Genomic DNA, 26,130 nt, shown 5'->3' on the forward strand with positions numbered 1-26,130 from the left:
AAAAGAATGAACAAGAAGTTTTGTAAAATATGAAAACAAAAATAATAAAATGAGTATAAAATACAAAACTAATTAAAAATACATCATTGATAATTGTTTTTGTATAATTTACAAATAAAAACAAATTTTTATCATAATGAATTAAAAATAGTAAAGCCAGTAAGAAAAAATAACGATTACAAATTGATGCTATCTAACATAATAAATTATTAAATTTAAATAATGAAAGTTTAAATTAAATGTTACTCAATCTCAAACTTCAAAAATATGAATCTGAATAATTGGGCATTTGTATGGCATGTTCTTTTCATAGAAATGGATTAGGAACAAACTGAGTAATACATAACTAAATACTCAGAAAAACTGCATAAGGACGACAGGAAGTTTTATAGGGGAACAAAAAACGGATTTATTACAAGAACTAAAAGAAAGTCATTACTTTCAGAAGACTTTACCAGAACAATGTCTATATAATATATATACTTATCATTATAGTGTAGTAATAAAAAAAGTTTTTTATAAGAGTTATATGAACATAAAATCCAACTGAATTAAGCAAAATTATTTCGACTAGTAACTACATTTGTTAAAAATATTTTGTTGATTTGAGAAAAAAAAAACATATTTTGCAACACATTATAAAGAAAAATAAGGTTGACAGAAGCATGAAAATAAAGAACAAATGCCAGTATGTGTGTCACCTTTTCTAAAACCATTAATATGAAATTGCTAAGCTGCCACTAAGTTAAATTGAAAAATATAGTTAAGTTTCATTATTTATGCAAGTAATTCAAACGTACCTAAATTACAATAAAAATAAATGATTGATAAACTAGATAATATAACTCTTGGTGGTTAAATATAGTATATTGAATGGAAATACTGAAAAACAATAGTTTGAAATTAAAGTGTGAAAAAATTTATACATTTATGTAGTTTATTATGCAATTATACGATTATTTATAAGTGAATTGTACAATTAGGAATTTACTTAAATTTATTATACTATTACGAATTTACTTAAATTTCTATCTTTAGGAAAAAAATGAACTGTTATAACAGTTATCTGATACAAGTAATTATAAAAAAAAAACATTTATCAAAATAAGATACTATGGAAAGGATTAATACAACATGAAATAAATGGGCCTTACAGTTAAAAGAAATTATTAAATTTAATTCTCACAATTAAAAAGAGCAACAACAAAAAATGCTTTACTCTTCCTATAGAAAGCATAATTTTAAAAAAGTTTTTATAATATTAAGATCTTGTTGAGCCAAATACATTACAACTATAATGTTTGATTAGATATTCAGTCAAATATACATTTAATTAATTTTTAATAACAGATATAATTATTAATTCAGAAAGTTTTGAAGGCTACTATAAACTGAGGTTTTAGGTCATAAACCTAGAGTTTCTTCATAAAAGAAATGAAATCTTCCAATATAAAAGGCATGTAAAAAATTTTATTTCTAACCAAATAATTTTGCTAATGTGTTTCATTACACTTGATTTCTGATAAATAGCGAAATAATAATTTTTTTTTTAATATTTCAATGGCAACAGTTTTCCATATACTAAATGAATTTTGTTTTGAAAAGCTATGCATGCCTTGCAGCTCTCTGAGGTTTTTGTTTACAACAAGTATCTTTATTTCAACAACAATAAAAAATTAATGAATGTATAAAAATCATTCAGTATTAAGGCTGATTCCATTTCACTTAGCAAGCCAATATAGAAAATTACGTTCAAATAATAAAATCTATTATTGCATTGATTTCATAGTAAGAAAGAAAGCACGTTTAACAAGCTTCTTTTTATAAAACATTAGTAAATACTTAGAAATTATTTCAAATTTATGCTGATTGCTTTTCATTTAGAAGGCCAATATGAAAAATTATATATACAAATCATAATAAAAGAAATTATTGCATAAGTTTCAAAGAAAGAAAACTAACACATTAAATAAACTTTTATTTTTTACATATATATTCTTGAATGAATTTGAAAGAAAAAAACATGTTATTAAGTAAAATAAAAAAAGGAAAATAAGTTCTAAAAGAAAACATTTTAAAGCCTTGATGTACAATCAGAAATTCCTTAACAACAATAAAATTCATAAAGGCAATCTGATATGACACAATGAAAATTCAATTTAGCTGAATTTCGAAGTCTAACTTTGTTATTGTATTAAATCTCTCAGTAAAATATCATTCAAACATAATGAATTTTGAAAAATCTACAATATAGACACAGCAGTGATAAACCTGTACATTAAAAAACGTCAAAATTACTACCCTACTTTCTTTCTACTAGTATATACAATAGAATGTTATTAATACATTCATGAAATCTACAGAATACTTTCAGAAAGAGTAGCAAAAAGTTTCATATATACAATTTAATAATACATAAAATTTCTACTGCTTTGATTTTAGCTGTCTATTAAGCCCCTATAATGACTGGACTATGCATTAGAATGTTAAATATATTTACAGTCAACAACTAAATAGGAAGTATTTTTGAGCTCTTTGATTAAAACAAATTTTCTTTTCTTTTTATAAAAAAAGCACCATGGAAGATAAATGCTATAAATATTATTAAATTACATCCACATATACTTATAAAAAAATATTTAATTTTAACATAAATAATATTTCAAGATTATGCATTTCTCATATTCCATGTTACTTTAAATAACAATTTGAAAGAATGTATTTTCAGCCCAGCTGTTGTATCATTCGTAAATGACATATATATAGGTACAATCAACTAAAAAATTATGAACAATAAACACAAATTTTTTAAAAAAAAAAGCATTTTTAAAAGAAATATTTACAAATTCTGAATAAAAAAGATCACAATAATTTATTTGATATTAAATTAAAAGGAAAAAGATTTCAATAAGAAGCATCACAGATAAAAAGTCATACATGTATGACATCATCTAGAACAAAATCCCTATTTTCATCATTTTGTTCATTGGAAACTGGAGTTGAAATATTGGCACTTGTAGATGATAGATGACAGGAATTCACTTTTGAACCATTCATGGAATTTAATTGATCCAGATTTCCATTTAAAAGAGCATTAGAAAATTCTATATCTGATTGTTCTGATAGTAAGCACATAGATTTTGCACGAGGAGGTTCTATTTGAGAAAAATAAAAGTAAGTAAAAATCGATGAATTAACAAAATATTAAAGGTAATAATTAAAAAAACAGTGATTGCTATGGTCCAAATTTTTATGATATTTGAAGATCAAAGCGGAAGCGTCCATTTTTCACAAAAATGACAAATAAATCTGAATCACAGCTTTGCTTTAATGTACATAAACCATAATTTCCCCAAGGTCCTCATTTGCATTTTTTGCTTTTATGAATTAATTTTTCCCCCTTTTTGGTGTACTTTTTGAGTTTAATAAAAGCATTTTTGAGACTTATAGGTATTTTTTATAGTACGATATTTTCTTTTTGACATGTTAGTGTATTTTTAAATTTTAAAATTTTTAGATAATTTTGAAAAAGTAGTGACAGTTATTGCCTCTCCTGACATGCTGTAAAAACAAAAATAAATTTTTGTGGGAGGATGAGAATAATCTCATATAATTTTAGATTTTTATATATTTTGACATTCTGTATCCCATTTCATAAATTTGTTTGTTATTTATTTTTACTTTTTCAAATAAAAAGTTTTCAGGCAAAAGTATAAAATGATTTGAAGACATTTAATATCGATACTTAATTATTATAAAATTTTTTAACGAAACTTAATAAAATCAGTTACTTTTTCAAAATTGAAAAAGCAAAAAAGGTATCATTACAATTATTCAAGAGAATTACGAAATATTCATTAATAAAATTTGGCATATTTGATATTTAAAATCAAACTTTTCAGGGTCATCTGTTTTTCAAATTAAAGTTATTTATTTAGTTTTTGTCTAGTTATACTTTTCTTCCAGTTGTTCCACAGTTTATATTTGTATATGTTAAAATTTAATATTGTATAGAAATAAGAAATTTTATTATCTTAAAAACAAAAACACAGGTGCGAAAATGGAAGGATAAATTAAGAAAAAATGAAGCGAAATTAACTTGAGAAAAGGTAAAAGAGAATCCAGATGTATGAAATTAACAGATAAAGTAAAGAAAGTGTTGAATACTACTTTTAATAAATGATATAAAAGAGAAACAATAAGATTGAAGAATATCCCTTCTATAAGTCATTTTAATATACAAAAAAATAACTATCACTTAACTTTTATGAACCTTTCAAGCGATTTTAATTATTTATTCTTAAAATCTATTAAATTCAAACTATTACTTCTGTTACTCATTTTAATACGCAAAAAGTGGTGCATCACATAACTGTACAAACTTTAATGAATCTTCCAAAAGATGTTAAGATTATTTTTTAATTCCGTTAAATTCTACCATTAATGTAGCAATTTTTATAAATCTTAGATCAAGCAGCTCCTCTTTTTATAAACTTACAAATGTAAATTTTTTTAAAAAAAAAAGAATAAGAAAAATATATGCAACATATATGTGTAATGCTACAGAAAACAATAATGTATTTGTTATAATTTTAGAAATAAAAATTAGTATTAAATAAAAAAATATATTTAGCTACATTGTTACTTAGTACAATCTACTTACTTAAAAAATCTCTGTCAGGTTCCGGAAGCTTTAAAATAATGTTTGAAAAATTATAAAATAATGCTAGATAGAATAAATAGATAAAGACAAAAGAGTTATTCCAATTGAGATAAGAAAGGAAGAATTTGATACGATACATAGTGGAAAGTGCTATTTATACAATAAAATTGGAAAGGCAACATTAAATGTAAAACTACTGCTACCTTACATTTGGGAGTTTGATTACACTAGCCCCCTATTTATTTTTGAGTATTAGAAACAACATCCACTCGTGTTGAACTATTCAACTCGGTTATTAAACTAAATTTTAGTTCTAACAGTTGATGTTAACTGTACAAAGCAAAACTCAGGTGGTATAGTGGAAAAGAAATAGAGAGGTTTAGATCAATATTTTAAACATTTTTTATTTTTATATAAAGCTTATTGTACCAGTTTTTAAGAGTTGTAGTTATTTCATGTAGGGGTATTCTTTTATAGTTTATTGTTCTTCCAACTTCTTTAAAAAATGATTTGGTGTAAAAAAAAAAAAATGGGAAAAAATGTAGCCTTAAAAAATAAATATTGTGTTATAACAAAATAAAAAATCGAAATCTTCCATTACTCTCAAAAATGACAACTGGTTCATTTTATTAATTAATTGCTTCTAATATTCTTTGCTCAATTCATGTTTTGTGACTCAATTAATTGTATAAAATTCAGAAAAATCTAATGAATAGTAATATGGAGGGAAAATTAATAAAACTTTCTAGAATGTTCAACTTGTTTGCATTTTACCTTGATATACTGGAAAATTATTTTCTTTACTTTTGATTTTAGGAAGCTTGTTAATTGCTTACACTTAATTAAACCAATAGAATGAGCGGATTGCATTCTATAAGTTCAGATTCCTAGAAAAACAGACAACTCTTTTCCACTTTAATTTGTCTTTTGAGAATAATTAGAAGGCATTACATGTATTTTTCCTCCCCCAATAGACATTTTATCAGTAACTGGATTTCAGAATATGCCCATTCATCTTATAATTCATTTTATTTCCTGTGACTGCTAAATTTAGTATGTTATTTTTCACCTCCCATCTTCTTTTGAAATAAAAACTTAAAGCAGCAAGCAAAAAAGTATATATTTCTTAGTGCCTAAATCATTTGGCAGTACTATTAGGATATTTTTATTCCAGTCCCTTTAACCCAATCTTTAACTGTTATGTTTTGTACTTCTAATATATTATTTTTCATTGCATTTTATCAAATTATGATAGTAACTATTTAAGTATAAGGAGAATATGTATTTTAAAGTTCACATATGAGCAATTACTTAAGTACAAACAAATTCTTTAATAATTATCATTATAATGCATGTTAGCAGTCAGTAGTGATTTTTGTTTTGTTGGAAGACACTAACATTAAAAAGTTATGTTTTCTCCCAGCAAAAAATCAATAAATAAAATAAAATAAATTTTAATAAAATAACAAAAACTGATAATATTTGCACACAAAATACCTTTGTCATTATCTGTTTCAGATACATTGCTTTGAGTTGATTCTGCAATTGGACTAACAGCTTTTGGGGATTCTCCATCATTAACATTCGAAAAATCACCTGCAAATTAATATAAATTAATAAGTACTTTAGACCAGTGTTCCCCAACCCTCGGTCCGTGGATCAAATGGTACCGGGCCACCCATTTCATTGAAACTGAATTTATATTCCTAGGTTTATTCCCCAAATTAAAAATATCTGTGTTACATTAAAATTTTATTTATTTAAAAAAAAGGGTAGCAACCAGAACAAAGCAACGGAATAAACTGGACATAAGCAACACACTTCAGGTGTCATTGTCAATGAATACCCCAGATGGAACCATTTTATTGCAAAGAAACAAGCTCATAGCTCTAATTTTTTTAACGTTCTAATATGTTAAATCACTTTATATTTATTTTGTGGTGTAACTGTATTATATTTTGAAGGAATGCTTAAATACAATTAAATTAAAATTAATAAGTCAAAAATAAAAACAATCAGCCCCCCCCCCCAGCGGGCTGCGGTGAAATTATCAAACGTTGACAGGTCCGCGGTGATAAAAGGAACATTGCTTTAGACATATACAGAATTTTTTTAATATTATAATGCATTCTAACCAACATATATTTACATTTAATAATTAACCACTCAGGGGTCGGTCCAGGTTGAATTTACTACCATTTAGCGGTACCTTCACAAATTCAACTTTAGGAAAAACGGTAGTTTCACAAAATACTTCTTCTTAAAATTTTATTTTTTTATCTCTTAAGAAACAATAAATCCCTATTTTTACCATATTTTTGTGTTGATTTTTTAATATATTTTTTAATTTTTCACAAATTATGTTTAAATATTCGCAAAATAGGTACCTCTCAGAAAAGCCTAGACAGACCCCTGCCACTACTTCTTTGTATACAGTTTAAATCAAAAGTTTTGCAACAGTTATTACTACAAAAGATCAATTTAGAAACAAACTAGTTTCATTAAAACTGTCACAGATTTATTCGATTAATCAAAAAGAAAATATTTTGTACCAATATGTAAAAAATTTAAAAAAATGAATCTATTGCTAAAAAATAAATTAGTTTTAATACTCTTTGGAATTGAAATTTGCTTCATAATATAATGCAAGCAAAATATAGCATGTAGCAAAAGAAGAAACTATATTGACTAATAATCATTATACTAATAATGCAAAAAGTGAATATCAGAATAGTGATAAAATTATATCAACATCAAATATCATTCAATAAGTCATTACTTACAAAAAAAATTATTTTTAACTAATGATGAACAAACTAGAAAACATTTCCTCAATATATCAAAAAATTAAAATATTTTAAAAAAATATTAAAAAAAACTGATTTTGTTTAAAGGGAATGGAAAATAATTCAGATACAAGCCTGATTATAGTAAGGAAGATTTTTTCTGATAATTGTCTGGTTATAATAAAGAATGTATACTTTTATTTTTATTTTCTATATTTAGAAAATATCAAGCAATAAAAAAAGTTTGCAAAAAGTTATTAGTTTTCAGAATTTTCTTACTCTTGAAGAATCAAAATTAAAAAGTTAGAAAATAAACTGCACTGTGAAAGCTTAGTGTCTGTTATCATACCTGATAATCTCATTTCTGCAGTACCACCAACAGATTTTGGCCTTGGCTTTGGAGCGATGGGAGGAGGTGGTTTAAATTTGAGATTTGGAGTTAACCGTCCACCCGGATCCAATAGAGGAGAGCCTGAACAACAAAAAAACAAACCAGTTAAAATCATTGTGTGTAATGATGTCCAAAAAAAGCACATTGGACATTTATAAGAGAACAATTTTGAAAAATTAAAACAAAATGTTGGTAGCAAAATTTATCTAAATTTAATCACCCTTCTGAATTTTGACATCTTTCCAACACAAACAAAATATTAAAAAAAATCTGAAAATATTATATAAAATAATTTTAAAAGCTATGATTTCTTTTCGAAATGGGGATAATAATTATATTTTTGTCTTCTTAAAACAAAAAGCGTAAGAAGCATCATTTTGAAGATGAGAGGCCTGCCTTTTCTATCATAATAGAAATTGAAGAACCTCATTATTGTTGATTTAGGCTCACATAAAAAGGATTAATAAAAAAAGTGACAGCCATTTGCAGAAATATAACAATACATTATCAAAAAAAATTTATAAACGCAGGGTGCGTAGCCAAACCTTTCAACAAAAAATAAGCACCTTTGAAGTACTTTTTAAGCACTATATACATTAACAAAATGCAAACTAATTTTCAAAGACTTTAGATGATCATGAGAAAATAATTAGTTTCTGACAAAGAACTCTTTTCTTGATTATAATAGCCTTTATAAAATGATCAAGATATTTTTCAGTTCGCTGTCAGAGGGTGGAAAATGAAGTTTGAAATGGAGAATATCTTGCAAGATGCAATAGAGTTGCTTATAAGAAGGCAATATTCTCACCAAACCCAGCTCAGTAGACGCACATACGTACTCGCAAGTAATTCATCAAACATGTACAACTATTGGCCCTTTCATATGCTATGGACCAAAGGTATGCCGAAATGAATTGTGAAAACATTGAATAGAACAATGTGAAAAGCATGCTTTTGCATAATACGCAAAATCAACATAGTAAAGAAAAAATCTCCAAAAGGGAAAATTAAGCGCTTTTTAAAAACAATCCATGAAAAAAGCACCTTTAAGGGCTTTTAAATAACAAAAATTGAAAATGAGCACCTTTAAGCACTTTTTAAAAACGCTACACACCATGAAACCTACTAATTACAAACAATAAAGATAGTCTACTAATTGTACAGGCAATAAAGACCACATACTAGTCATACTGCTAATAAAGAACATGCATACTTTTGTTGATCAAAACTTTCATTCACCTGGTGTGGAAGTGACAGTAGCAGAATTTGATGACTGTGATGCTGAATCCTCAGTGTTACTTTGCTGTGTATCTGTAGGAGATATTAATGTTTGGCTCAATCCAGTCGGTTTAAGTTTAACATTTGCTAGAATAGATGCACCTTCTGATGTACTAGATAAGCCTTTTTCCTCAACTGTCTGCAAAAAGACATATTTTTTTTATGTAGAATGTAATGAAAGTAATCATCATAAAATAAGTTAAAAAATAATTACCATAGAACTATGATGAGAAGGTGTTCTTTTCTCTTGGCGAGATTTCATTTCCGCTAACAAAAATGGATTAGAACAATGTAAGGATCCAGGACCAAAACGATCAACTCCTTTAGGCTTTATTAATGACTCATTTGAATCTTCTTTGCTTTCTGGAATTTTAAACATTTATATCTTTATAAATATAGTATTTTTATAAAGCATATACTGTAAATTACAAATTAAGATGAACTAAAATTATGACAAAAAACATGAGATTTTGTGAGGGGGCGGTTAAATGGTACCAATAGTACCTACTATAATCATAAATTAACAAAATTAATATGTTTTAATATGACGCACATCTAAAATATTAGTAAAACATTAATAAATTAAATTAAGTAAAATATAAACAATTTATGAAACCAAATTATTTAATTAAATGGATTTTAGGAATATAATTACAAAATTAGATTTGTGAAAAATATTTCAACATTTTATAACCACGCTTGATATGTTTGTTTTTATGGTCACAATCCCAACAATAAACAAATAAAATTACAAAAAATCAAAGATTAATATAAAATTTAACATGTTTATTATAAATTTACAAGAGACCATAAAAAAAAAATTGGAATTATTATAAAGAAAATGCCTAACCCTCATCATTAAGATTGTCAGTTTTCTGGTCTGCCACGTTTTCGTCACAAACCAGGAATGAAACAAGTTATCTTTTCCTTCATAAATATGAAAGCTAAACAAGTTTTTTTCTTATCTCCTTCACTTCATTTCCCTGTTCATTTACTCATCTTCTTACTAAACTAAGTTTTCCTCATTCCCCAGAGTAATTCCAAGAAAGCAAAGCCCTTCCTCGATTTTCTAGCATTCATATTTACACATACTCTTTCTCTCTTGTCTCTCCTATATATATGATTCACAATTAATTTTTCTTACCCAAAGTTTATTAGTACCAACTAATGTCATAAAATGTGATCTCGTTAACACTGCTGGGTTTAAAAGCAAAAAACGATAGAAGAGTTGAAGTACATTTAGTAATCATTTTATAAATTCATTGACTTGGTTAATATGTTAATGAAATATCCCAATTGTAGAAATAAAAATCAATGCCCCAAGTGTTGAACACTTGGACAACTATGAATTAAATCTCACCATCTCTTTAACCGATTCACATAGCAGTATTTTTTATGCAGAAAAATAATCAGAGTTGTACAAATTTAGATTCGCTTATAGAAAATGTTTGTTCAAAAATGTATGGAAATACCACTCATAATTTATTACCTTTATCTCGCAGGCTCCGACCCCCTAGGTGAGGTGATGAAGAATGCAAAGTGATATCACCAATACTAATAGTACTCTTATTTGGTTCTTTCCCACTACTATGGCTAGGCGATGGACTGGAAGATATACCTTTATCAGTCAAGTCATATGACCGAGATTTATGAATATGGCTCACATCAGGAGATATACGACTAAAAAGACTGCTGATACCTTTCATAAAACTGCAGAACAGAAAACATGGAGATATAAGAAAACACATAAAAATAAGTAAGAGCGCTAGTTTTTAAAAGCATCGATAAAATATTAAATTCTAGAATTTTAACTTATTCATTATAAAAAGAGATCAATTATCTTTGATAAATAGCTTTAAATGCTGGCAAAATAAGTTTTGTACTTTAAAAAATGAATTTTTTTTTATTAAGGTGCAAATTTATGAAAAACGATTAATATAATGAGATTTGTAAACAACTACAGAATATTAAAATAGTGTGTTAATATATAAAACAACAAAAACAATGTGATGCAACTAATTTTTATTTATGAATTTTAATATGTTTAGTTTTATAACTCTACTACAAGGAAGCTCGAGTCACAATAACTCCTCTCCTACCAAAGTTTAAATTCAGTGACTCTTATTCCACTTTTAATATATTTAAATTCAGTGAAAGTGTTAAATAATAAAACCATAATTTAAATAATTAGTATGAGAATATCAGATAATTTTCATGAGAAAGGATGGAATGTAGTTATTTAAAGTTAAAATTTATACAAAATTTTTATAAATATCATGAAACTTAAGATTGTCTGCCACATTTAAACATAGGATTCACAAACTTGCAAAAATGTCTTAAGAATGCCTGCAAAAATGTTCTAAATATTCTAGCAAAATCAAATGATACATTTGACTGCATAAAACTAGTTTCATAACTGAAAGAAATATACCTTTCCAACCCTTTTTGCTATTTGACATGCATTAATTAATTTTCTTGGATTAATAATAAGTCAATCGTAAAGAAAAAATGCTAAAAAATTAAAACAACTAAAGTCAATGTAAATCCCAAACCTCTCTCTCATAACATTTTACAAGTAGGCACAATTTATTTTTGTTTTACAATGTGCAGCAGGCAAATGTAGTTTATTTATGTGTGTGTTAGTCAACTCATAAATTACTAATATAAATAAACTTAACCTCGTAAATATAAAAATGACCCAAAAGTGCAAGGATGATGTCTTTGCAATTTATCAATAATTCACTACTTGGGAAATTTTTTAAAATATAAACGAGTACTATACATAAAAGTCCTGCATGAACTAATCATAGCCTTTTACAAATGAAATCAGAAAACTGCTTAAGTAAAGTCTTGAAATCATCAAAAATTTACAGAAACTCATTATTAGTAGTGAATTGTCAAGAAGCATTTACTGTTTCTATCACTACGAATGATATTTAAGCAAATAGGGAATCGTAAAACTAATTGACATTCCTTCAACTGTAGCAGACTAAACAGTTAAAGGTGTATCTAAAAATAACATTCAAGAAAGTCAAAAAAGCAATAAAAGAGATAAGAGTTATGGGGTTAACACTCAAGAAAGAGTTAAAGGCAGGAATAATTAATAAGTATGCAGAAAAATTCAAAAGATATATAGTGAAAAATAAATACTCATTGTTACAATTTGTGTTAATATATTTCTTTTTATTGATTATTAGTTTTTTATGATTATTTTCATTGTAAACTAGGATATATCAATCTCCCAATAAATACATGGATTAATATAAATTTATTTGCTTTTAGCCCTTTTTAAAAAATTTTATTTGAGTAATCAGTAGATGAGATGTTCCATACTGTCCTTATTACATATTTTATGAATCCTTATCAAAACTGAAGCCTCAATAAGTTACACATGAAGGGTTGCAAATTAATATTTTAGTCAAGATTTACTTAAGTAGTGAATGAATTTTTAACAATGTAGAGTCATCCTTTTTTTGTCACTATACCTAACATCTCATTTTGATGTCGATTAGTGTGCTTAACAATCCAAAAGCTATAGAAAAATATAGATAAATTTATAGCAAAAGCTACAGAATATGTAATTTTACACTTATTTTTTCACCACTAATAGTTCAGTTTCACTTACACTGGAATATAAAAAGTAAGCTTGCTTTTCTGTACTGATATTAGATTATATAAAAGGAAACAAATTGTGAAATTTTAGTTTAAGAAAACAGCTTGCACATAATAAAGTTTAAAAAGTATATTTTAGGATTCTCAAATTCAGAATAATTTTGTAATAAAACTGTCTTTGAATTTGAATTTTAAATAATTTTTAAAAAATTTCAAGGTTTTTGAATTTTTATAAATGTGTCTCAAAAACTAAAATTTAACATCCAGGCGATTGCAACACAATAAAGTTACATGCTAAAATCACTGTGACATGTACTGCAGCTAAGAAATATTTTGAGATTTTCATTTTAAAAATTAGTATTTCTTTATTATTAAGTAAAAGTAAACCATCAACTGAAGAAATATTTTTAATTTAACCATTCACACTAACAAGCTTGAAAAATTGGTCAGATTTATACTTTCCTCTTTATTATGTTTAATAAACTTGATTTGATAAATTGTGAAAAAAAATAATTAATAGCTGATGTATATTTAAAAACTGCTAAGATGTGTGAACTGCAGGGAGGTTCAATGCCAATATTACCAATTTTTATTTTAATTTTTATAAAAATATCTAATATCTATATAACATTTTCACAAGAAAATACACCCGAGTTATAGATTTAAAAGGACAGGTTGCCAATAAAGTAAATGACACTAGATCAGTTGTAATATTTACTAAAAAAAAAAAATTTAGGTAAAAATTAGTTGAAATTAGTTAAATTGTAGCAACGGTTTATTTTTACTTTTAATTTTATGAAAGTAATATTTCTGAATTTACATTATTTTTACAATAAAATATGCAAAATATTACAGAATTTTGCTTGAACAAACAAACATATCTAAAACAAGGTAATATCTGCTATGCGCTTCAATTATTATTATTTTTTATGCGTTCTGATGATTAGTTAGGCATGATGGATTAAACATTAGTTTAATCAGTTTATGTAAACATTTTTAAAATAAATAAACTGATTAAGTACCATTAAAAATAACACTTGCATTTTCTCCTCAATTAAACCAGGTTAGTTGAACTTAACAGTAACCTGATAAATATAAATAGTATGAAATAATAAAAATAAAGTAATAATAATAACCTATAATACACTTGTATCAAAAAAATTTGATAGGCAAAAATCCTCAAAACCTATTCTACTTAAATCAAGTCATAGTACTGCTAGGTACTACTGTCTGTCTTACAAATACTTAACTTAAATAAAAATTAAAAGAAAATTTTATTTTGTATCTATCTAGCGAAATTTAAGAAAATATAAATATGCTACAGATTAAAGTTACTTACTAACTTCATACTAAAGATTTCAATTTATTTAACTCTAATCAACAAACCTAGTTTAACTGTACCTTAGTTTTACAATAATAGTAATCAATATTACATTTGTCTATCAAACTATATTTGAATCTTACATTGTGTATTTGAATGGTATAAAAGTTCAATTTTGAAAATTAAAAGGAAAATACTATAAAGATTGCAAAATTTGAATGCTACAAAAATAAAATCCTTAAAGTCCCTAAATTTAATTTCTTTCTAAGACAAAATTGTTTTTTCGACGATAAGAAAAGTTTAGTAAAATTTTTCATCAATAATGAAATTCGAATAAAATTTCATATTTGTCAAAATACTTCAGAAAGGTGCCAAAATTTAAAAAAAAAAAAAAAAAAAAAAAAAATGAAGGAAAAAAAAATCTAAATTTTTAAAATAAAAGATATTTTTAAAGCGCTCTGGTCTTACAAAATATGAACTATAAATCCTTAGGAAAAAGCTAAAATAAATACCACAGAAAGAAGAACCTAAATGGTGATGGCACAGCCATGTTCTCGGAATGCCCCAGAAGAATATAAGATAAGCACTTACCTGAGTCAGGGAAAAAAGCGAGTAGAAGACACGAAACATAACTGTTATAAACATATGGTTTTGGGGAGAGTGAAATGAATTTGAAATACCTAAATACAATAGGTTTGGCAAGGAAAGTTAGCAAGGAAGGCTACATGGGCAGGAAAAGGATATTTCCATAAAATTGCTTAGTTTTGTTTCCCAGTGTGATATGCCACAGTAGAATTCAGAAATGTGTATTTTACAGTATAAGTTGCCACAGATAAACTATAAAGTTAAAATAAAATATTGGAATTTTATTTGACTAGCTGTTTATTTAATTTGTATTTTAAAACCAACTCGATGATAAAAATAGTTTTCAAGAGTTGAAATACATTGGCTAAAAAATTTTATTTTTAAATTATATTGTAGGTTAAAAAATAAATGTTATTCGTTAAAAAATATATTTATAATATGTTATTGGTTAAAAAAATATTATGTTTAAATATCTTATAAGTAGGTTGTTTCAAATGAAAGATTTTTATATTCATTACGTGTTGAAATTGATTGTAAAACTGTTAAGAGAAAATGTGAATAAGAATTTTTCTCAAAAAAGGCAATATATTACATTTGCTAAATACCTTTACTAGTTAATAATCAATAGCAGTATGCGATTCGGCTGCAAGGCCGTTATGGTTAAGCATATGTGCATTTGATAAACTACAAAAATAAGTACAAAATTTACTTTTTTTTCCAATGACAGAATTAAAAAAAGTTTCCTAGCTAGTTAAAGATTTAATATTTTTAGATAAAATCAGAATCTCTAACATACTGCAGAAAAAAGGCTGCATTTTTTATTGCAGTTGGTTACAACGTTTCTATTGCAATAAAAACAAAAGTTTAAATAACTCAAAAATTATCAGTGCAATAATTCATAAATCAACACAATGGTGTAAAGAATGAAATTAAAAAATAAGTTATGAGGATCATAGTAAATGTATGTAGAAATGTAATCCTTTACTCTCATTCAAACAACCAATCAAAATAGGATTGAAATATGCTTAATTAAGAAAAGAAATAAACGTGATACAATTTTATCATTTGTATGACTGTGAAGTTTATTATTTACGATATTAGATTTAAAAAATAAAAGTAAAAAATTATGATTATTGCTTATATCAGATAATAATTGTCCACAGCGATTGGTAATGTGAAAGTACCTATAAACGCATGTTTACAACTTAATGTTTACAAAAAATAGTGACTGAGCATAAGTAGTGGGCCATAATTTTTAGAGTCAATTGTTTTCAATGTTAATTTCACTAACATAAAGGAATTCAAGTAACACAATGCTAAATTGTAATTTCTGATACCAACCATGTGTCAGTTGAAAGTAGCAAACATTAGCATATTATTTTAAATTGAGATAACCTTTTTTTGAGCTAAATTCATTTTTTGAAAAAAAATAGAGGTTTACATTCTTTCTACTTGGTAAGCTCAATATATTTTTACTCAAAATTGAAATATCGATACTCAAATTAATTAGTGTGTGGATTGATGTTTTAAATATATTATAGTGTTTAGTTAGCAGTCTAGATACTATCGGAAGAAAGTTTTTGTTGATGAACCAGCATATTGCTGATCTACTATATTTTAGTACTTGGTAAAAGGGCAGAGTACTGAAATAAACTGCAATAGCACATTGGGTATGGTCAGTAATAGTGAAAGGAGTGGCAGACCCTTAGTATATCTAATTTCCTTAACTGTTATTAAAATTTTTTTTAAAAAAATAAGGTCAGAAACTTAAATGGAATGGATAAATAGCAGTTTTGCATAAATTTGTTTTGATATGGATATATTCAGGGATTAAATGATCTGTCACTTTTTACGATAGCAAAAATTCTAGCGACAGTATCTTATCAAACTAATGGTTATCAAAATTACACTGAATGTAAAATATTTAGTTTAACAACAATTTTGCTTAGAATAAATTAAAAAAAAACATTCAATTACATTAAAAATCATTACACAATCTCAACTGAAGAATGGAATTAAAAAATATTAAGTTTCTTACCATAAAAATAAAAACATAACTGGATTTTTTTTTCAGAACTTGTTAATGAATGTCAGTTTTAATATGAGGCTATTACTACACAAGTTGAATGTGCTGAATGGTCAGGAAAAAATTATGTAATTATGTAAGAAAATGGTAACGTTTTTAATAATTAGCTGACTAATGCAAAAAAAATTTAAAATGTAAGAAATGTAAAAGCAGCAAAAGAAAAATTAAACTTTCAACACTATTTTTTTGCTGCTTCATTACATTAAACTTCGTTTAAAGAAATGATTAGCTCATACAAACTTAAATAAGCTTCATAAAATAAAAGTTTCAGATAGAAACAAGATAACATGAGAACTCGCTCTCTTTTAAATGCCAAACAAGTTTAAATTATCACAGGGAATATGGAATAAAGAAAGAAATACTTATAAGTTAGAGAAGCAGTTTTTTTTTCAGGGACACAAAAGATGCACAGTAAAATAACTAAATATTCAAACCAAAATAATAAATGCAGGGAGACAATTTCTAATGTTCATAAAAAGTAACATATATTCACTTTAAACAAACAAACAGCATCAAAGAATGAAATTTTTGATATACAACAATTTATTACGAAAAACATCTTTTCCTATTTAGATCATGCAGGAATGTTAATGCAAGAAAAAAAACTTAAGAGAAAGAGAAAAATTTATTCAAAAGTAAAAGGATTATTAAAAATCATGCACACAGTAATCCAGTTCTTGATACTCAGAATAAGATAATAAAAGTTAAAAAGAAATATTTAAGAAGATTTCTGTGGTAGCCAAAATTATGGAAATTTCGAAATGTGATTTTTATGCATTAAAAAGCTTCTCTCCTAATAGTTAAATGTTTTTCGAATTTTAATTTTTAGCTTGCTTTTGATCAAAAAAAAATCAAAGTTAAATAATAGGTGCCCTAAAATAAATAGATTTTTAGTTACTTCTATGTTTAAAAAAACTTTAAGGATACTTGCACATGTATAATAATGTATATTGTAGTCTATATTGTATGCTTGTCTTTAATGTTAGTTGTTTACTAATAGGTTTAATACAATTTCAAAAAAAATTATTTGAAATATACTTTTTAGTTTTAGAAATAACACAATTTTGGTTACCACAAAATATATTTTATCAATAAAAATTACCCACGATAAAGAACCCTTTACAGAAAGTCTTAACGATCTGAACAGATTTTTTTTTTAAAGTTAACCCAATAAAAAATGCCATGCAAGAGCCTTTTCCCTTTTCTGTTTGTTGAAAGAGCAATGAATAAGAAAGTCAGACAAAGAAATATTTTAAAAACATGTTTATTACATCTGAAAATTATTTATAACGACAGTTCAATCAACTGAATGTATTAAAATGACTATTTTTATAGACTAGAAAGATAATATTTACCTTAAACAAAATATCAATAAAAACAGTAGACAAGTAATTAGTTAAAATTTAACAGAACTAGTTTAGTTATACATCAAAACAAAGAAATAATATCATAAATACAATTTAAGATTTCATACAGAAATCTAATTTCAAAATTTCTTGGAATAGGTTACATAAGCAAATATTTACATAAAAAATAAAGAGACTGTGAACAACTTTAACAAAAACTGTGCTATTTAAAAACACTAAAATAGTAAAATATAAAAAATTGCATACGCAAACAGATAATCTATTTAAAAGGAGCTATAACATGTTTTGTGCATTGAAGCAATATAAAATAACAGTTTACAACTAAAATAATATATATGTTAAGCATTAATATTAAAAAATAAATATATATATTTTTGAAAAGGTATAAAGAACTAAAACCAAGGAAAATAATGATTATAAAACTTTAAAAAAAGCACCCTTCAGATGTAACATGTGTAGATATGTTACAAATAAAAATGACCAAAAAGGGTCAGCCTGCAGAAAATCACTTTCATGTACTTTTTAATGATATAATTCAAAAGTTATAGAAAAATCAAAAGTAACTGAAAAAATTCAAGGAAAAATAATTATTAGAAGAAAAAAAGAAACAATACTCATTGCATGAGCAAATACTTTCTTTTTAGGTTAAAATAATTCTTTTAGGTGAAAAATTTTCTTTTTAGGTTAAGTTATCATAAAAGAATCCTTCATTATAAAGTAATAGTTATATTTTTTATATAGTTATTTCACATTCAGTAAGAAAATTGTGTACATGTTAATTTGCTTTACAATCATCAAAAGTAAAAATAAACTTTAAATATTCCTTAAAAATAATTTTTATAATTATGGCTAATTATTTTTAAATTTTATTACAATTATTTGAAACCTAGAAAATTAAACATTTGATTAATATAAAACTGACTTATACTCATTTTGGGTGAGTATAGACTTATGCAACTGACTTTTATTTTCAAAGATTACAAATGATGTATTTCATTATTTTTGTATTTCATTATTAATATATACTTTGTAAAAATTTGAGAGAATTTCTCTTGAGCCATACTATCAATTTTGACATAAAGTAAATACTATAGGCATACTTTTAAATCATATTCCACAAGTTGAATAATTAGTTTTACTATGTAACAATGATTTTAAGTCTTATTTATCTAGGGCTAAAGAAAGAAAAACCAAAAATCAAATTTAAAAATTTAGAAAAAAAAGCAAGTTTAAAATGAATAGAATATTATTTCTTCTCAAAAAGGTCTACTGGCAATATTTAAAAAATAATAGCGATACGAACGATAAAAGGAAAAGCAATAAGACAGCTTTTTAAGCATATAAAAAAAAACTAATTTCCATCTATGTCAATAAGATTTAAGGAATTTAATTTGTAGGTTTCAATTTGAATATATTAAAACACAAAATATTACACCAATGGTAACTGATATCCCACAACAAACATTTTTATTTAAGTTTTTCCCTTTAGATTTTGCTAATGTATGGTACAACAGGTGAACCAGAGTAACAGCACTGAATTCATAAAAGTTAAAAATGAATTTAATTTCATGAGCTGCAGTATAGTCATCCCTCATAGCTAACCAATAGGAAAATATAAATAATGTTTCACATCAAATAATAAATTCTTCACATTAGGCATTCAAAAAGAATAAAAATGATTACTATAAAATTGTTAAAAAAAATTGTTCAAAGAGTTAAAAAAAAAATGGAAGAGCAAAATTTGATGAGCACACTGTTTATAACAGTTTTTTTTTTCCTTTACTAACTACATACCTTTAGAATAACTTCTTAATCAGTGTTTAAAAAAAATATCTTATACTGAAAAAGTCAATTTTACTTCAATTTTATGCACATGATTTAGTGAACAAATAAAATACCGTAAATAAATGCAAAATAATAGAAAGATTTTGCTTTAGGTTTGTCCTATGTTAATGGTAACGATAACTTTAATTTCCACCACTTTGAGCATGCTCAGTGAAGCTCAAATAGCATTAACGTTACATTTCAGAAGAACAGTAATCTCTTGCAAAATCTCCCGATTATTAAAGTAAAAATAAGCTATATTATATCAAAGTAACTATGTATTATAATAAAGTTATCCAATAATTATTCTCTCATTTAAAAAAAAAGGCACAAGATATAACATGAGAAGTTTCTAAAATTAAATATAATATTAATTATACAAATAAGAGAAGGAAAAAAACTGCTTCTCAACAACAGAAACAAAAGGGACACAAGTTAAAAATTTGACACATTTGTTTTATTTTTTAAAAAAAGAGGCAGTATAGAGAGCAAGTTTTTCATAACATTATTGGCACAAGTTTCTTTGCACTGACAAAGCTCAATGCACACATTTGACTGACAAATCATTTTACAAAACATATTAAGTATTTTTCCAAAAAGAAGGATTAACAATTGTATTGCACATTTTTGTTATATAAATTTTAAGTAAATTCCCATGGCTGTTATACAGTAAAAGCATCCAATGTACATACGGGCAGAACAAAAGGAAGTTTCAATTAACATTTCAAAACACTGAAATATCAGAAAACGAATTTAAATCTCAACATTGATGTTATTTGATTTAAATTAAAAACACGGACTCTGCAGAAGGAAACTAACAACTATTTAAAATGTTCCAATATTGCACAATTTCTATATAAACATTTCCAAATCATTCTCTACAATCATTCTTCTTCCTTTTGTATCATACATTTTTAAACTATTTAAAAAGAGATTCATAAAAATAAAAGTAAAATTCATTACTCTTAGCTTTTCACTTAGAAGAGCTCTGGCAGTGAAGCTTGCTATAGATATAAGTACCTCTATATCAGGAGGCATAAAATATTCCCCTGAAAAGTAGTGGAGTAATAGTCAGAGACTCACCCTCTTTCTTTCTTTTCATTGTCAGGTGATTTATCTACTTTAACAACATAATCAGATGATGCTATATCACCACTCAGCATACTGACAGATGTGCTACTACTACCAGCCCTTTCTCTAAAAATACAATGCAAGAATATAATTTAAAAATAAACAAATATGGAAATCACTGCTTGATTACATTTAATAATGCCTTCTCTAGGAACATACAGATGAATAGTGAGTAGCAAAGGGGTCATTTGGGAGGGGGAGGACATGTTGGGTATGCATCCACTTAAATAATTTTTGAAATCTTAAAAAGTTTCCACCCCAATAACTTGCTAGAAAAAAAAATTTATACTATTTCAAGAGTTATCAAATTAATATATGAGGAGATTTAAATTTAGCTTTTAAAAAGGAGCTAGACAGAAATTTAGCCAGGGTGGAAGAAATTAATTTTTTTTTTAATCATAGGAAAAAATTGAGAATTATTGAAAATGTTTAAATTTTGCCCCTTTCAAAAAAATTGGACACCTGAAACATAGTGTATACCAAGAAACTAATAAACATGATAGAGCAAACAAAATATTCCCTTTACTAAAAACTAAGATTTCCCATTTTCCCTAAAATTTAACAAAATAGAGGGAAGTTCATTTGCCATTGATAGAAATTGTTTTGAATATACTATGTGAAGCTAATAAAATATTTTTGCCTTCCTACTGCTATCTACATGGCCCAACAACACTCAACCATAAGTGCCACCCTATATATATATATATATATATATATATATATATATATATATATATATATATATATATATATATATATATATATATTACAGCAGACACCCCTTTTTATTACAGCAAAAAGAAGAAAATAAATAAATGTATACATCTTTTTTTTATTTTATTAACCAGATTCCTTTCCTCCTATTATTACTCAACACAAAATAAACTCAAAATATCAATCGGCAATAAAAGTTATAAACTAAAATATTGGCCTGATTCTTATTTTCATGTGTAGAAGGAGGAGTTATTTTCCTTTTATCATTTTCCATGTCTGTTTTGTTCCGATTATTCCTTGTTATAGTCACATAAGAAGGCACTATTTTATTAACTCAAAAATGAAAGGCAATCAAAAAAAGGAGTGCATTTCAGATTTAGAAAATATCATTTAAAAAATTAAAGTAATGTAAAACTTTAAATTAATTCCTTCAAATTTTGGAGTGATCTAATCTATGGTTCTTCTCTTTGATATTCAAAATAACATTTTCCATTTGTTTTTTATTTGTATTGTTCCTTGTGCTAGCAAAGTAGCAAGGAACTATTATTTTATTAAATTAAAAATGACAGCTAATCAAAGAAGAAAAAAATCGCAGGTTCAGAAAATTTTATTTCAAATTTATGTAATGTATAACATTAAAATTCATTATGCTGATTATTTGTTTGTGGAACCTGCAGAACATAGCGAAAAAAATTTTGAACATTATTTCTTATTTTCCAAAGGTTTGAAAATCTAATTATTTTTTTAATCTTTTTAACATTAATTCCTATAAGTTTCATTTTTGTTTAGAAAAAGCACAAAGAGAATAAAAATAAATTCAGTTATTAGGCTAATAACTAAAGTAGAATACAAATTTTGAATTCAGTTAGGTAAAGCAAATATTAAAATGCAAGTTTACCGAATATCTTCTGAATCCGGAGAGAGAGTAGGAGTTGACAAAGAATTTCTTTGTTGACGGAAAAAATTTTCAAGACCTTCTCCAAGATCTTGAGGTTCATCTTTTACTTCTTTACCCTGAATTGCAGGTCGTGTGGGTGCTCTTGTCTTAGGACGTTTTGGACGAGCTTTGCCCAGATGTTCCAATTTTTCTGACATAGGGGAGAGACTCGGTAAACTCTCTAGGAAAAAAATTTTTTTATTAAATTATTGCACACAATTATTATTTGATTTGAAAAATTACATTGCTAGAAAAGAAAAACCTTTAACAAAAAACATGAGAGAAAGCAACAAAAATTTTTTTTATTAAAATGGAGATTTAAAAAAAAGAACTGAAAATGGCAGCAGACATTGAATAAAATTAATACTGATACAAAGCTTTTCTACACTTGGTTTTTAGAACAAACTAACAATTTTTTTAGAGTAATAATGCATTTTATCATTTGGGGGCACAAGCCTGCTTCCATCAGGGTTTAACGTAAATGACCACACGTGACAAACAGATGAAAATAAAACTTGGAGCAATATTGCCAGAAAATGGAAGGTAAATAAAAGAAGGCTTCTACTAATTTCCAAAAGAGTACGAAAAAGACAGTGGCGAGGCTAAAAATATAATCATGTTTGAGTATTTTTCCACATGTTAAGCAGAGATTGTACAGTGCTGATATCTCATTAACTATTGATTAATATTATAAACAATAAAAATAAAACTTTAACTTCCATGGCCCTGTGGCTTATAACAGACCATTTGCAGCTATGGGGTCATGGAGGTTACAAGTAGTCAGCATTGTGTATCACCTGACTTTAATTCCCAGGCAAGCTGGTACACATCAATCTGAAAATGGATGAGCTTTAAGCCATCACTGATGATATAACTCTTCCACAAAGACAGCTTAGAGTCTAAACTATAGTGCCATCGTACCTCAATATAAACAATATTACTTAAAAATAGGTAACATAAATTTTAGAAAGTTTGAATCCCAAGCAGATTTTGTAAAAGGTTTAAATCTCAATAACTTAAATCAGTATGAAAGCCTCCCTAGTCATTCCGCAAAATGTAATGAATTATATAACTATGAGACAAAATAAAAACAAGATTAATCTATAAAAAAATAATGCATAAAAGAGAAAAATTTTAAAAAAACATTTTTTACAAATTAAAACTAACATGCATACAAAACAAGAAAAAAAAAATTTATTACTTATTTTTATCAATCTAAGTTTTTAAATATTTGACAAGAATCAGTAAGGAAACAACAAAAAGCATGCTTTAAGACAAATAGATCACATTCAACAGTATTTAAATTAATAGGTCATACCACTCAGATTGAGTTCTTTATAAAGAATTATTATTAAGAAAAATTATTAAAATTACAAATCAATATCTAAAAATTAATTACGCAATTTGAAAAATTACCTTTTTCATAAATTTATCAAAGCATTTAAATTGTTAAAAAGTTAGCAAATTTAGAAGTACCTTAATGATGGAGGAATCTTAAAAGCAGGAAGACTAAGAAATTTTTATCAATTTTACATGATAATCATAACTGTTTGGAAAGCTTAGCACTAAAAGTGACAGTTTACACATTTTAATGAATATAAATATGATCTCTTCATCAGAATTGTCATCCACTTATAAAGGAATGTTAAGTAGCCAAAAATTGAAGATAAGAGTAATTTGCCATATTTCTTAAGAGTTTAGGTTGGGGAAGGGAGAGGGAGGTAGAAACAAATTCAACCACTTATGCAAGCTTAAGTGATATCATATAACACAACAAAACACAAACTGTGACATCAATGCAGAGAATAATGTCAAAGTAAATAAATAGAATTCAAAAGTTGGGGAAGTAAAATATACATTAATTGATAACCATGATAGTTTAACTTATTTTTTTCCTTTAATGTTAATGGAATTTTAATAAACATTTTCAATTAAACTAAGATAGTTTAACACTAAAGAAAAATTAAGACAATATTCTGACGAATAAACAAAAATAAAAAAACACAAATTTTATACAAAAGATGATATTTTCTTAAAATTCAATAAATTGTACCTCATTGTTACTGAATTACTAAATTAATTTCAGAAAACTTAAACTTAACATATAATTAATGAGGAATTAAAAAAAGATGAAGAAATACTGAATCAGAATTCAAAATATTACCTTCATCTTTAGGTAAAAGATCAGGGATATCATCAGCAGCTATACCTTCTACACTATCTATAAAATAAGAAAATAAAAATATTAAATATAAATTTTAATCTTGTAAGTGCAGCATTTTGTTAATATTTGTTAATTTAAATCCATTACAAAATAATGATACAACATTTAGAACTCTAAATTGCTCTCTGTAATTTTTTTATTAGCTTAAAATAAATTCAGAACAATATGATACATTACATTATTATTGCATGTAAAATACAAAAATCTAAAGATTCAACTTTACTATGGATGAAACACGTTGAAATAAAAAAATTTATAATTTTTAAATAATTTTATAAACAAATTCAGCAAATCAAAATTCCACTTGATAATTTATGTGCTTTAGCCATGGAGAGCCCACACTAAGTATTCACCACCTTGCCAAATGTGATAAAATTGTAAATTTGGCGATTAATTAAGATTTGCATTTGGCAAAGACTTTTGAAAATTGGCGAATACTTTTAATATTTGTTTTTTTTACAGGCTAATAATTTGAAATCCTTATAGCGTGCTCAGGCTATGTAAGACTTCTTTTAATAAACACTAGTATAAAATATTTAAAAAAAAATTTAATAGAGTTTTAAATGTAGTGCAAAATATACTTCATGCTCTATTTTTTAAATAATAAATATTAATTTATGTTGTTTCACTTTCAAAATTCTACACACTTTTAAGATACCAACTAAATGAAACCAATATTCCAGAAAAAGAAGAAAAAAATTTTTACGAGTTCAAAACACAGAAAAATCATTATAATTAAAATAATTATCTTCTGATGCAGATAAAAAAAAAGTGCTACTAAAACATAGTTTTTAAATCATTTATTCTCTTATATGTGAAATAGTTTAGTATAATATATTGTTGTAAAAAGTTCCTACACATTCTTAATAACACATATTAATAAATTAATAACACATTCTTAAATTATTTTAATATTATAATGTCATTAAAATAAATTGGCTGAATATTAAAAGCAAACAGCATTGAAGAATATGAAATAATATTTTTTCCTCTAATATTAAGAAATATTTTTAATATGACAAGCCTCAACAAAACTGCAGTAAAATTTCAATTAAAATATCAATATATATGACTTGGTAAAACAAAAATAAGAGAATTGCACAACTGCAATTTAGTTTATCAACAAGTAAAAAATTTAAAAATGAGTAAAATACTATACAAGTTACAGTAAGAAATAAGACATCTTATAAAAGAATTTTCTTAAATAATAT

The 26,130-nt window shown here is 25.6% G+C and overlaps 1 protein-coding gene across 3 annotated transcripts in view; it reads right to left on the reverse strand.

Moving 5' to 3' along the window:
* Positions 1–1,961: 1,961 nt before the first annotated feature.
* The window catches only part of LRR (capping protein regulator and myosin 1 linker 1 leucine rich repeat protein), a 58,483-nt gene continuing 34,314 nt past the window's right edge, over positions 1,962–26,130 (reverse strand). For 2 of the 3 annotated variants that reach the window (XM_087159514.1, XM_087159513.1), the window contains 9 exons: positions 24,860–24,916; positions 22,657–22,876; positions 20,997–21,110; positions 10,608–10,828; positions 9,333–9,481; positions 9,080–9,257; positions 7,799–7,921; positions 6,161–6,259; positions 1,962–3,155 (listed from right to left, as the gene is read on the reverse strand). In XM_087159514.1, coding sequence (XP_087015640.1) covers positions 2,932–3,155; positions 6,161–6,259; positions 7,799–7,921; positions 9,080–9,257; positions 9,333–9,481; positions 10,608–10,828; positions 20,997–21,110; positions 22,657–22,876; positions 24,860–24,916 — 1,385 coding nt within the window. In that variant the 3' untranslated portion in view covers positions 1,962–2,931. Of the gene's footprint in view, positions 3,156–4,663; positions 4,692–6,160; positions 6,260–7,798; positions 7,922–9,079; positions 9,258–9,332; positions 9,482–10,607; positions 10,829–20,996; positions 21,111–22,656; positions 22,877–24,859; positions 24,917–26,130 lie in introns of all 3 variants that reach the window. The other variant, XM_087159515.1, reaches the window with a different exon arrangement.

Source organism: Parasteatoda tepidariorum, chromosome 3 (assembly GCF_982258835.1).
Source record: "Parasteatoda tepidariorum strain Cologne lab strain chromosome 3, Ptep-v5.0, whole genome shotgun sequence".
In the NCBI taxonomy this organism is placed as follows: Eukaryota; Metazoa; Arthropoda; class Arachnida; order Araneae; family Theridiidae; genus Parasteatoda; species Parasteatoda tepidariorum.